Source organism: Microcebus murinus, chromosome 1 (genome assembly GCF_040939455.1).
Source record: "Microcebus murinus isolate Inina chromosome 1, M.murinus_Inina_mat1.0, whole genome shotgun sequence".
NCBI lineage: Eukaryota > Metazoa > Chordata > Mammalia > Primates > Cheirogaleidae > Microcebus > Microcebus murinus.
In genome coordinates, this window is record NC_134104.1 from 162,314,798 (window position 1) to 162,328,635 (window position 13,838).

At 41.8% G+C, this 13,838-nt stretch overlaps 1 protein-coding gene across 1 annotated transcript; it reads left to right on the forward strand.

Annotated features, from left to right (window-relative positions):
• The first annotated feature begins 873 nt into the window (after window positions 1-873).
• Window positions 874-12,897, forward strand: PDE12 (phosphodiesterase 12). Its single transcript, XM_012789289.3, has 3 exons — window positions 874-2,428; window positions 3,903-3,981; window positions 4,159-12,897. The coding sequence occupies exons 1-3, from the start codon at window positions 1,121-1,123 to the stop codon at window positions 4,599-4,601; spliced, it is 1,830 nt and encodes a 609-aa protein (XP_012644743.1). The 5' UTR covers window positions 874-1,120; the 3' UTR covers window positions 4,602-12,897.
• The last annotated feature ends 941 nt before the right edge of the window (window positions 12,898-13,838 follow it).

The window sequence follows — 13,838 nt, forward strand, 5'->3', positions numbered from 1 at the left end:
CATTTTAAAGGTCAACGCATGATCCATGCGTAGTCGGCTTGTGCGCAGCTTGTGCACCGTGGGGATAAAAGGCATGCGGTTGTTCCGGTCGGGGTCCTTGCCTGCGAGAGTGGCCACTGTGTTGGCGCTCTGGGGCTTGGACCCTGGCTAGCCAGAAAATAAACCTCCTCTTGTGAGATTGCATCCTCGATGTCTCTGCTTTTCTGTCCGGTGGGGCTGTGGAAGGTCGGTATCTAACACTTCAAGGTATTTAAAAGAAATAGAATTTTTACTTACTTAATTTTTACTTACAACTCTAATTAGGATCTCCCTATCTCTTTAATAATTAAAAATGAAAAGCTTTCAGTAGCTTGTCAGTACTATTTGTTTCTGCCAATTTACTAGCTATGTGACCTTAAACAGCCTAATCTCTCTGGATCTCACATCTGCAAGTGCGGAGAAAGGGACCTGCCTCAGAGTAACTGTGAGGCTTAAATAAAAGAGTATGCATAGCGTTTTTAGCATAGTCGGCTCTCACTGAATGGAAGTTACTGCATATTCGTTATTAACTACCAAAGGCTCGGCTTGGCGAACAGGCGCTGGCCCAGCCTGACGCGAACCCTAACCCACCACACCTCGAAAAAGGGCGAGCAGGGTCGGCAATGCTGTAGCAAGGAAATGAGAAATCGCCTTCCACGCCCAGAGTTAAGCTGGCAGTCCGGGTGGCGGTCCTCACACTCTCGCAGTCTAACCCCCGGGCTAGAGAAAGCGCCTCAGGGCAGGCGCCCGCCTTCGCCAACGCGGCGGAACACGTGACACCGCCCCAGCCACTTCCGTTTTGGTGCGCCTTCCCTCCCCGCCCCACCCGGCACTTTCGACAAAACCATGGAGTCTAGTGTTTCCCTCTAGCGCCTTTATATTTTCTTCACTTCTCCCTCATTATGACCTAGTTTGAAGATAAAAATTAATCCGCGAGGCATTAGAGACAGAATGGCTACCGAAAAAGCAGTTAAGTGGGCGTGGCGAAAGTGCGCGGCGGAAGCACCGCACGCCCTCTCTTTTCTGGACGGAACTCGCTGAGTATAAATGAGTCCCAACGCCGGCTGCCTCTGGTCTCGTCACCCGCTGGGCCGTCGGTTTCATGTGGAGGCTCCTCGGTGCCCGCGCAGCGCTTCGCGGAGTCCGGATAGCGGTGGAGCGGCGCAGCCGGGCCGCAGCGGCGACGGAGACGGCGGCAGGCGCGATGGAGCGCGCTATAGTGCGCTGTGTGCCCTCGGAGCCCAAGCTAAGCCTGTCATTCGCGCTAGCCGACGGCAGCCACAAGAACATGCAGCGCGACCAGAGCGAGCCGGTGGGTAGGGCCCTCAGCCGGATTGCCACGAACGCCATCAAGGGCCACGCTAAGGCGGCCACCGCCAAGAAGAGCAGGAAAAACCGGCAGAACTCCAGTGGCGGCGCGGCCTGTGCTGGGCCCGGGCCCGAGTCGGCCGCAGCCTGTGAACCCGTGGTGAAGCTGTACTACCGGGAGGAGGCAGTGGCTGAGGACGTGCTCAATGTGGACGCCTGGCAGGACGGCGCGGTGCTGCAGATAGGGGATGTCAAGTACAAAGTGGAGCGCAACCCGCCCGCCTTCACCGAGCTGCAGTTGCCGCGCTACATCATGGCGGGCTTTCCTGTGTTCCCCAAGCTCAGCTTAGAATTTGGGGATCCCGCCTGCTCCCTCTTCCGCTGGTACAAGGAAGCCAAGCCAGGAGCGGCGGAGGCTGAGGTCGGTGGCCCCTCGTCGTTATCTCCTTCCTTGCCCTCTTCGACTTGGATGGAGACAGGTGTGGACGAGCGCGTCTACATCCCGTCCAATGCCGACATCGGACTGCGTCTCTTGCTTCATTGCACCCCAGGCAATGGACAGCGCTTCGGGCCGAGCCGGGAGAGGGTAAGTGTGTGTCCGGTGGAGGCCGGGCCTGGCACCTGCACTTTTGACCACCGGCATCTCTACACTAAGAAAGTGACAGAGGACGCTCTCATCCGCACTGTCTCTTACAACATCCTGGCAGACACGTACGCTCAGACTGAGTTCTCAAGGACGGTCTTGTACCCATACTGTGCCCCTTACGCCTTGGGGCTCGACTACCGCCAGAACCTTATCCAGAAGGAACTCACTGGCTACAATGCTGACGTCATCTGTTTGCAGGAAGTTGACCGGGATGTGTTTTCTGACAGCTTGGCACCCGCCCTTGAGGCCTTTGGGCTAGAGGGCGTGTTTCGAATCAAGCAGCACGAAGGTCTGGCTACTTTCTACCGAAAGTCTAAGTTCAGCCTCCTTAGCCAGCATGACATTTCTTTCCACGAGGCCCTGAAGTCCGACCCCCTTCACAAAGAACTGCTGGAGAAACTAGTTTTGTACCCATGGGCGCAGGTGAGGGTGTTCCAGAGATCTTCTGTACTTCAGGTAAAGTAGCTACCCTACCCTACCCTGTCTTTTCACATGCTGACCCATTTTTATGGGCCTGGAAGAGGGGGTGGACGGAAGATGGAGATAATGAGATAAAGCTATCCAGATTTTGTTGAAAGGTGTTTGCGCTAGTATCATCAGCACAAAAGTTTAATCTTCATTCATTCAGCAAATATTTTTGAACACCTCTGGTGTGCCCAGGTTGCCCTGAACAAGACAAGCGGGGACTTTCCTAGTATTTATACTCCAGCGAGAGGAACACATGCTAAATATACAAATAGTAGTATTAGCTAATATTCTTTACTACGTTCCAAGCACCGTTCTGACACATTTTTAAAGTACTTAAAATTTAAGTGCCTGGTGTGTTTTATGAAGTGCTCCGTCAGTATCAGCTAGTATTTATTTATTATTGGGTCATTTAATCTTCATAGTAATCCCGATATTCCTTTTTTTTTTTTTCTAGACAAGAGTCTCACTCTGTTGCCTGGGCTAGAGTGCCATGGTGTCAGCCTAGCTGACAGCAACCTCAAACTCCTGGGCTCAAGCAATCCTTCTGCCTTAGCCTCCCGAGTTGCTGGGACTACAGGCATGCGCCACCATGCCCGGCTAATTTTTTCTATATATATTAGTTGTCCAATTAATTTCTTTCTATTTTTAGTAGAGACAGGGTCTCACTCTTGCTCAGGCTGGTTTTGAACTCCTGACCTTGAGCAATCCACCAGCCTTGGCCTCCCAGAATGCTAGGATTACAGGTGTAAGCCACCACGCCTAGACTCCTCTTTTTTTTTTTTTTCTTTAAAGAGACAGGGTCTGGTTCTATTTCCCAAGCTAGAGTGCAGTGGCTGATCTTAGCTCACAGCAACCTCAAACTCCTGGGCTTAAGTGATTGTCCTGCCTCAGCATTCCCAGTAACTGGGACTACAGGCATGTGCCACCATGCCTAGCTAATTTTTCTGTGTTTTGTAGAGACCAGGTCTGGCTATTTTCCCCAGGCTGGTCTCAAACTCCTGACCTCAGGAAATCCTGCTTTGGCCTCCCAAAGTGCTAGGATTGTAGGCATGAGCCACCATGCCCATCCTATTGTCTCTTTACCAACATGAAACTGGTTTAGAAAAATGTCTCTCTCCAGGTCACACTGCTGTAAATGGTAAAATGAGCATTCAAACCTAGGTCTCCCTGACTCCGAAGCCTGTGCTAACCTGCTTGAAAACAGTCTCTAACCTTAATTTTGTCATGTAAAGTATATTATTTTTATAATATCTTTATATGCTGGACATGTTATTAAAGCATGTGACACTGAACCTGTTCATGTAGATCCTAAAATTTAAATAATAAATCAAATTTCAAAATTTCAGTCTTTGTCAAGGGGAGAATATGGAATAAAATGTTAGTTCATAATAGTTGTAGATAAAAACATTCAGGAAATTGGCGGGCACCAACTGAACTCCTGGGACTTTCATTTTTTTTTTAGGTTTCAGTTCTTCAGTGTACAAAGGACTCTTCTAAAAAGATATGTGTTGCTAATACCCATCTCTACTGGCATCCAAAAGGTAGGTTTAATTTGGTTTCACAAGTGACTTGAACATGACTTAAGATTGTTAAACATGTTTTACACAACTGTGTGTCTTTAATGTCACCCAGAGACTGCAGTTTGGGTTTTTTCTTTTCTTCTTTTACTTAAAGACAACTTTAAAAAGTACTTACATTAATGTTTTTTATATTCATAGGTGGGTACATTCGTCTCATTCAAATGGCAGTAGCCTTGGCTCACATTAGACATGTCTCATGTGATCTGTATCCTGGCATACCGGTTATATTTTGTGGGGACTTTAATAGTACACCATCAACAGGAATGTATCATTTTGTCATCAATGGAAGCATTCCAGAGGAGCATGAAGACTGGTCTTCCAATGGGGAAGAGGAAAGATGCAACATGTCTCTTACTCATTTCTTCAAACTGAAAAGTGCTTGTGGTGAACCTGCTTACACAAATTATGTTGGTGGCTTTCATGGATGTCTAGATTACATTTTCATTGACTTAAATGCTTTAGAGGTTGAACAGGTGATTCCATTACCCAGTCACGAAGAAGTTACCACCCACCAGGCCTTACCTAGTGTTTCCCATCCCTCTGATCACATAGCGCTTGTATGTGATTTAAAATGGAAATAGATTTGTGTTTAATGAAAGTTGTTTTAGGTGTGAAAAGGAAGTTACTTTAGCAGAAAATTTAATATGAATCAAAGCTTATGTAACGCTTAAAGGGGAAATTAGACACTAAGGTAAAATGTTCATACCCTACTAGTTACGCTCCAGATGCTTTATTATGAAACTGTTCATAATGTTTGCATCATAGTTTATCTTTGCTTTTCTTCCCCCTACACTTGGAGGAAAAACATTTATGACTTGCAAGAAGAAAACTGAATTATTGTGTACATTTTTTTACAAGTGGTTTTTTTAGCTAGTAATTAAGAATTTTTAAAGTACGATTTGATCTTATTTTTCTTTTATAACATTACATTCCAAATTGAATCATGTTTATATAATTAGGGGAAAAAATGCAAGTTAATGTGAGAGACCTAAGTTCTGACACATGGAAGGAATAACATTAGGGTCTACCTCTACCTCAATTTGGTTAGCAATTTGCTGCAATTTCAGAGCTTTAACAAAAGATTAAAATATATCACTTGGTATTGCTTCTTATCCTTCATTTTTCAACTAACAAGGTATTTTTCATTCTCTGATAAAGGATTTTAGTTTTAGTGTATGGTACAAATGGACATAATTTATATTCTCATTCTTACTACAGTTCATTTTAATTTTTAGATTGCAAGCACAATTTAGTATAGAAAGTGAGTAGCAACATATTCAACTTGATCCCATTTTATGTTGTTACTCTTGCCTAGGAAAAATGTTCATAAATCAACAGGATTTTTGACCTAGTGTCAGAGTAAGATAGCACAACATAATTACTTTATGAGAAACTACCTACAGATATGGGCTTGAAATTTTGGGTGAACCGTTGAGCATTTCTATGCTTAGAAATATTTTTGAAATTGCTGGGTTTTTATAAACATGAAAAAGGGGAGTAGTGGAACTTTTGAGCATCTCCAAAATAAAAAACTGCTTTATAGACATGAGCATTATAGTTTGAGTTACAGGACAACACTGTGTGTATATAATTTATATATGTATTGTAAAAGAAAACTTAAACATGAAGCAAAACTCTTTAAAATTAGAAATTGCAAGCAGTTGTATTAGTGTCTAGCCTAGAGTGGCAACTGATCTTTACTAACTCAGTTTTCACCATACATTATTTATAATGCTTTTGCTGTTGCTCTTTTGGTGTTCAGGATAACTAATGTTGATGCGTATTTTCTGCACTTAATTTCTAGCTCAGGTATTAAAAGCCCACCCACCTCAAGAAGAACTTTGATTTTCTCCAGTCATGAAAGCCCTTGTTTCAAATTCTTTAATCTCTGAACCTAATAATTGTCTTTTGATGAAGTAGTCTGTATTTTCATATTCTGTTCACTATCCAAGGTATTATTAACTCTTAGTTTGAGAATGAAAGTGTTTTACTTGTATATCAGATCGAATCTTGAAGTACTTAAATTACTTAAAGGGAAAAATTAAGGTGGCAGTTTCTTGGGATCTTACTTAGAAAAAGTTATGAATAAAAAATTGATGCTATCAAATTGTGCCTTCCTAGATAACATTTTTGAGAGCATTTTAACAGTTTACAGATATAAATATTAAAATCAAAATATGATTTTTTTTGCAAAATATATTTTTAAAATGTTTTTAGTCTGCTTTCAAACAAGCATGTTAGTAGGACCCTTATAGTTACTTGGGAGAAAAAACTCAGCAAAAAGTTGAAATATTTTGAAAGAAAAAATTATTATGTGATATAATTACTCATGCTCATGAAAAGATAATGGTGTTCTATATTAACACCATGGCTAGCTAGATTAAACTCTGTTCATAAAGCACTTATCAAACATTCCATTTGATCTTTGCTGACAAAACAGTATAATCAGATTATATGTGGGCATTTCTGAATATTAGGATATGGGACATTATTGTGAAGTGCCATATACCCTGGTCAAATTTCCAGTATACAGATATATTACAGTGATTGGAGTCCAAAGGTAGGGAACACTGAGAAAATGTATAAATGGCATACCAGTATTTCCTTAAACTTAGTTAGAATACAGTGTTACTCAAAAATGTTTGCATTTAAAGCTACTTTTTTTTTTTTGAGACAGAGTCTCACTTTGTTGCACAGGCTAGAGTGAGTGCCGTGGCGTCAGCCTAGCTCACAGCAACCTCAAACTCCTAGGCTCAAGCAATCCTTCTGCCTCAGCCTCCCGAGTAGCTGGGACTACAGGCATGCGCCACCACGCCCGGCTAATTTTATATATATATATTAGTTGGCCAATTAATTTCTTTCTATTTATAGTAGAGACGGGGGTCTTGCTCTTGCTCAGGCTGGTTTCGAACTCCTGACCTCGAGCAATCCGCCCGCCTCGGCCTCCCAGAGTGCTAGGATTACAGGCTTGAGCCACCGCGCCCGGCCTAAAGCTACTTTTATGATTGCATTTTTCTATTACATTTGGATAAATAGCACATTTAATTTTAATAAAATAAGGGAAGGCTAGCAACTTTGTGTTTTTGTAGAGATGAGCTCTCACTATGTTGTCCAGGCTGGTCTCCAACTCCCGGTCTCAAGCAATCATCCCACCTCAGCCTTCCAAAATGCTGGGATTATAGGTAGATGCGACCACACTTGGCATAACTTTTCTCTTATAAAACCACATTTTATGATGTCACAAGTTCTTGTAGGAATTAACATTCCATAATTTTATATTGGTTGTAATTGAGTGAGAATATTTCAGAACATGCTATTCTGTTAAAATGAACTCTTGCACAGTTGCCAACTACAGCAAACATGTATGCTGATAATTCATAATTCATTAGCAAATCATTTCTGGCTACAATGTACATTCTTTATAAAATTCTGAATACTAAAATTGGTTGTTTAAAATTTCCAAGAATTTCACTGGGTGGCGACTTTTCTAACAGTTCTAAGATGATCTGTCTCATCAGAATGTGCTTGTTTCAGTCTGGAGATCTCTGAGGAACATAATACAAGGGAGAGAAGGTCAAGGAACACTACTGTGGGAAAATCTTCCTGGTGGAAATTGACATCTTTAGATACCATATTCTCTAGCTATGAAATAAAGGCAGAAGCTCCCTCTAGTTTGGGATAAATCCACAATTCACATGTAATGAAAGATAAAATTCTGCATTATTTATCACAGGACTCATGTGACAACTCATTAGGGACAATATCCTCTAAAATATGACCAACAATTTTCTCAACACAATTCAAAAATATTTTACATGTTTTGAAAATGCTAATAATTTGGTCAATTTAGTACTTAAGGAAACTATCTAGATTTCATTCTGGAGCAGGAAACAATTTTAAGAACTTTATGTGATAGGGATAATGTCCAAGTTCTGTGGTCCCACTTTAATATTGAAGATATTAGAGCTGTATTAACTTGGATGACTTTTAAATTGAGAAAAAATTCGCATAAGATTAACCATTTTAAAGTGTATAATTCAGTTACATCTAGTACATTCACAATGTGATCTGGTTTCAAAACAGTTTCATCACTCAAACATACTCATTACTATACCCTATACCCATTAAGTGGTCACTCCCCGTTTTCTTCTTCCCCTAGTTCCTAGCAACTGCTAATCTGCTCTCTGCCTCTGTAGATTTAACTAATTTAGATATTTCCTATAAATGGAATCATACAGTATATGGCCTCTGTGATGATTTCAAGGTTCATCCATGTATGTATTAGTACTTAATTCCTTTTTATGGCTAAATAATACTGCACTGCATGTATATGCCCCATTTTATCTAGATGGACATTTGGGTTATTGCCTTTTTTTAATTTAACCTACATACTCTGACGAGGGTTCTATTATAGGGTTGCTACCATTTTTTGGCCATTGTGACTAGTGCTGCTGTGAATGTTTATGCAGAGGTTTTTGTTTTTGTTTCAACATCTGTTTTTTGTTTTTGTTTTCTTTTGAGACAGAGTCTCACTCTGTTGCCCAGGCTAGAGTGAGTGCCGTGGCGTCAGCCTAGCTCAAAGCAACCTCAATCTCCTGGGCTCAAGCAATTCTGCTCCTCAGCCTCCCGAGTAGCTGGGACTACAGGCATGTGCCACCATGCCCGGCTAATTTTTTATATATATATATTTTTAGTTGGTCAATTAATTTCTTTCTATTTTTAGTGGAGACAGGGTCTCGCTCAGGCTGGTTTTGAACTCCTGACCTTGAGTGATCCGCCCGCCTTGGCCTCCCAGAGTGCTAGGATTACAGGCGTGAGCCACCGCACCTGGCCTCAACATCTGTTTTCAGTTCCTTTGAGTATATATCTAAGAGTAGCTTGTAATCATTCTAGTGGGTGTGAAATGGTATCTACCAATGAATTTTTAACTTGTTTAGACGGATTAGTGTTGCAGTCATGAACTAGATTATTCACAATGGATTAACCAACCCCCTATATATTTTTTCCAGAGAGCCCATCTTCAGCAATTTCCTTCTTACTTTTACAAACATCAAGTTGGAAAGGTTAGTCTCAATACTGCTTTTGAAAAGATTTTGCAAGAGAAACATAAAAATACCAAAGGCCTTAAGTGTAAATATTAATAAATTAGAAAGAATAAGAAGCTAAGCCTAAAAATAGCCAATTTTTTCTTTTGTTTTTCACTCATACTCAAGTCCCAAAAAAGGTCTTTTTTTTTTGAGACAGAGTCTTGCTTTGTTGCCCAGGCTAGAGTGAGTGCCGTGGCGTCAGCCTAGCTCACAGCAACCTCAAACTCCTGGGCTCAAGCAATCCTCCTGCCTCAGCCTCCTCAGTAGCTGGGACTGTACCTGGCTAATTTTTCTATTTTTAGTAGAATGGGGTCTTGCTCTTGCTCAGTCTGGTCTCGGACTCCTGATCTTGCTCGATCCTCCCACCTCAGCCTCTCAGAGTGCTAGGATTACAGGCGTGAGCTACTGTGCCCAGCCCCAAAAAAGGTCATTTTTAAAATATGAGTCTACTTCAGTGATTTGTTTCAGAGAATAAACTTGCTTACTTTTAATCCCAATTTAGGTACACAGAGTAGCAGCAAGAATTCCTAAATATTAATACTAACTCCTGAGAAACAAATGGTGGTGGCTGAATATAACTTATCAAATTATGACGCATAATTAAAACTGACCAAACTCTACTTATTAAAATAATTATAGATTTTGAAAAGAACTCTAAGACAAGCTTTAAAAATAAATTTTAAAGGCTGGGCGCAGTGGCTTATGTCTGTAATCCTAGCACTCTGGAAGGACGAGGTGGGCGGATCGCTCAAGGTCAGGAGTTAGTCTGAGCAAGAGCGAGACCTTGGCATCTACAAAAAATAGAAAAATTAATTGGCCAACTAATATATATAGAAAAAATTAGTCAGGCATGGTTGCGCATGCCTGTAGTCCCAGCCTACTTGGGAGGCTGAGGCAGGAGGATCGCTTGAGCCCAGGAGATTGAGGTTGCTGTGAGCTAGGCTGACGCCATGGCACTCACTCTAGCCCGGGCAACAGAGGGAGACTCTGTCTCAAAAAAAAAATTTTTTTTTAAATATATTGAGCCAATATGACATTAAAAATTATAAGAATATGGGAAAAAATTAAGTCTTTTGCAAGTTGGCCATTTTCAGTGTATTGAGTCATATTTAAGACATGCTAAAATTTAATTTTATATTAATATATAAACGATAAAGTAATCTTGAACATATTATCTGTTCACTTTTCTTTTCCAAAAATTTATTCTTAAATGTACAATAGGCTTCAAGACAACGCTTCATGTTAGCTATAGGTGGCAAAAGATGTTATGGCAGGAGATACAGATGTTCAAATAGGAATCAAGGGTCACTATCGCCTCAGGCACAAGGACCAGCTTACTTTTTGCCAGATTTCTTAATTCTACCTGTGGGCGGAGGGGGGCAGGCCTCTTCGTGGCCTTCGCTTTTAGCTCCTTGAGTTTCTTCTGCTCCTCTTTTTGTTTCTGCTTGAGCGCCTTACCTTCCTCGTCCATCTCCGTGGGCTGCTTCTTGGGCTGTTTCTTGCCACCTTCGCGGCCGGACACGGTGCCGCCGCCTCTTCCAGTCCCTGCCGCCAGAACCGTGCTCCGGCCACCTGCTCCCCGGCGCCGCTCAGCCCCTTTGTGGTCGTCTTGAGACAGTCCCCGGGCACTCTGCTCACCGCAGCCTCGAACTGCCGAGCTCGCGTGCTGCTGCCGCCTCAGCGGGGCTGCCTGGCCCTAATTTTTATCTTTGGATCATCTCTGTTAACCTGTTGTAGCTTTGAAGTTTGTTGTCTAATTTTATCAACAGGTACTTTTACTTTTGTGGAGGTATTTATATAAGTGTAGCATGAAGAACTAGTTATAACACAAACGTATTTGTTTTCTTAAAAAACAGTCAAGAGTGGCCGGGCGCGGTGGCTCACGCCTGTCATCCTAGCGCTCTGGGAGGCGGGTGGATCATTTGAGCCAGGAGTTCGAAACCAGCCTGAGCAAGAGTGAGACCCCATCTCTACTATAAATAGAAATTAATTGGCCAACTAATATATATAGGAAAAATTAGCTGGGCATGGTGGCGCATGCCTGTAGTCGCAGCTACTCAGGGAGCTGAGGCAGCAGGATCGCTTGAGCCCAGGAGTGAGGTTGCTGTGAGCTAGGCTGACGCCACGGCACTCACTCTAGCCTGGGCAACAAAGCGAGACTCTGTCTCAAAAAAAAAGAAAAAAAAAAAAAAAGTCAAGAGTAAAAAAAATAAAAAAAATAGTCAAGCATAATGTGATTATCAAGAACCATTCAAGTTAAAGAGTCTAAAGATTTTGTTATTGTAGTTTTATTTGTGATAATTTTTAAGGTTATGGCTAGGCTGTGGAGTACATGTTGATGCGCTGTTATTTCCCATTAGGGTAGTAAGTAAGATGTACCTAAAAAGTAATCCTCTCTATCTGGGATTTCCCCTGGGAGATACTATTCCCCAGATAGAGTCTCTGTCTAAAAATTTTCTAGTTATTTATAAAAACAATTTTATGGAACTTGTCTAATGAGTAACTTTGGATCTGTTATGGACTGAGAAGGGAGTGGTAAGGAGTCTTAATAATCAACAAGTATCTCCCATGTCTAACAATCATAAGTCTAAGGAGGTTTGTTTTTTTTTTTTTTTTTGGTCTCCATAGACTGAAATATATTTAAGGGATGTATAGAAAGTAACTGTTTCTGTCTGAAAGTTTATGAAATCATTTTGGGTAATATTAAGGTTATGTTTTTAAACCAAGGATCTGTATAAGGGAGTTGATCTTTTTCTTCTGGAAGTTGACAGGCTGTTAGTCTCCCCAAGCCTTGGGGTTGTATTTTTGTTGGCATACTATGGTATAGATAGTGGTCCCATGATCCTTATCTGAGGGGTTAAAATATTTGTTAATAAAGAGGGTGTTGAAAAGACTCCAATAGTCGAATTTTTATAATAGGTGGTCTAGAGACCAGTTGTCTAATAGAAAGTGTACTTTATTAGAGTATGGGTCCCTACTGTCACCTTGTACGTAATGTCCGATAAGGGGCTGGGTGAGAAACTTGGGATCTCTGAGTACAGAGTTATTAATCATACTCTTGTAGGTAATGCAAGAGACAGGCTTAAGTTTAATGTACAGGGGATACATTAGAGAAATTGTATACTGGGACTACTGTAGGGTCAGAATGGTTTTGTACTGGATGAGGTTTAGGATGACAAACCCAGCAGCGAGACAGGTTAGTGGGGAGGCAATAGCTTGAGAAATCTTACCTAGAGTTGTCTGGCTGCCAGGCAAATAAGTTTCCAAGGAACAAATAAGATGTATGGGATATATAACTTTATGTTACTCATTTTTCGTGTGTGCAAGAGTAGCTTTAGGTCCCCTAAGGGCTCACAAGCCCATTGTTTCTCCAGTCTCTCAGAAGGTGGTAAATCTTGGAGGTGGGGGTCTCTGGTAGTGGTGTGTCTTTTGAGTGTGATGAATCAACGGCTCAACTCCTGAGTTTGATGGGTTGTCAGGAGCATTACAAAAGGGCCATTTCCTTAGTGAATTATTGCTAGGCTGCACTTTTGTTAGTCTCATACTGTTTAAGTACTTAATATATTGAATATTGTTCAGTAGGGAATTGGTTAGGTTTTATTTAGTTGGCTTTCTTATATTGAATAATTTACACACTTTTAAAAGTATTGCATATATTGGCCGGGCGCTGTGGCTCACGCCTGTAATCCTAGCTCTTGGGAGGCCGAGGCGGGCGGATTGCTCAAGGTCAGGAGTTCAAAACCAGCCTGAGCAAGAGCGAGACCCCGTCTGTACTATAAATAGAAAGAAATTAATTGGCCAACTGATATATATATAAAAAATTAGCCGGGCATGGTGGCGCATGCCTGTAGTCCCAGCTACCCAGGAGGCTGAGGCAGAAGGATCACTCGAGCCCAGGAGTTTGAGGTTGCTGTGAGCTAGGCTGACGCCACGGCACTCACTCTAGCCTGGGCAACAAAGCGAGACTCTGTCTCAAAAAAAAAAAAAAAGTATTGCATATAGGCCGGGCGGTGGCTTACGCCTGTAATCCTAGCACTCTGGGAGACCGAAGTGGGTGGATCACTCGAGGCCAGGAGTTCATAACCAGCCTGAGCAAGAGCGAGACCCCATCTGTACTAAAAATAGAAAGAAATTAATTGGTCAACTAAAAATATATATACAAAAAATAAGCTGGGCATCGTGGTGCATGCCTGTAGTCCCAGCTACTCGGGAGGCTGAGGCAGGAGGATCGCCTGAGCCCAGGAGTTTGAGGTTGCTGTGAGTTAGGCTGATACCACAGCACTCACTCTAACCTGGGCAACAAAATGAGACTCTGTCTCAAAAAAAAAAGTATTGTATATAACCCCTGTGGAATAGTTTGGAGAAATGGTGTATTCAGTGATAAAATCACTTAGAAATAAAACTAGCCTTTCTCATAAAAAGTTGGGTTAAGTAGAGTGTTTTGGCTATCTTCAACCAAGAAAAGATATTTATATTCAAGCTGTAGAATATTTAAGGATCTTTATTATAAATAAAGGAATTACATTACCCCTTTCATGTCTTTTTATTATATACCTAGATAAATCTGGCCTTTTGCACCCTGGCTTCTGTCCTTTCTCTTCATCCTAAATGAAACAATCCACGATGCTTTTGCTCTTCAGTCCTAAATTGATGTCTTTCTCTTTAAGGGCTTTTTGCCACTGTATGTCACATCAGTTGAGGACTGGCCTCTGCAAGAAACCTCACACCCCC

Coding starts and splice junctions, on each gene's coding strand:
- PDE12 (XM_012789289.3), top strand. CDS start 1,121: ATGTGGAGGCTCCTCGGTGCCCGCGCAGCGCTTCGCGGAGTCCGGATA. Junction 2,429..3,902: donor AGAGATCTTCTGTACTTCAG/GTAAAGTAGCTA, acceptor TTTTTTTTTTAG/GTTTCAGTTCTTCAGTGTAC. Junction 3,982..4,158: donor TCTCTACTGGCATCCAAAAG/GTAGGTTTAATT, acceptor TTATATTCATAG/GTGGGTACATTCGTCTCATT.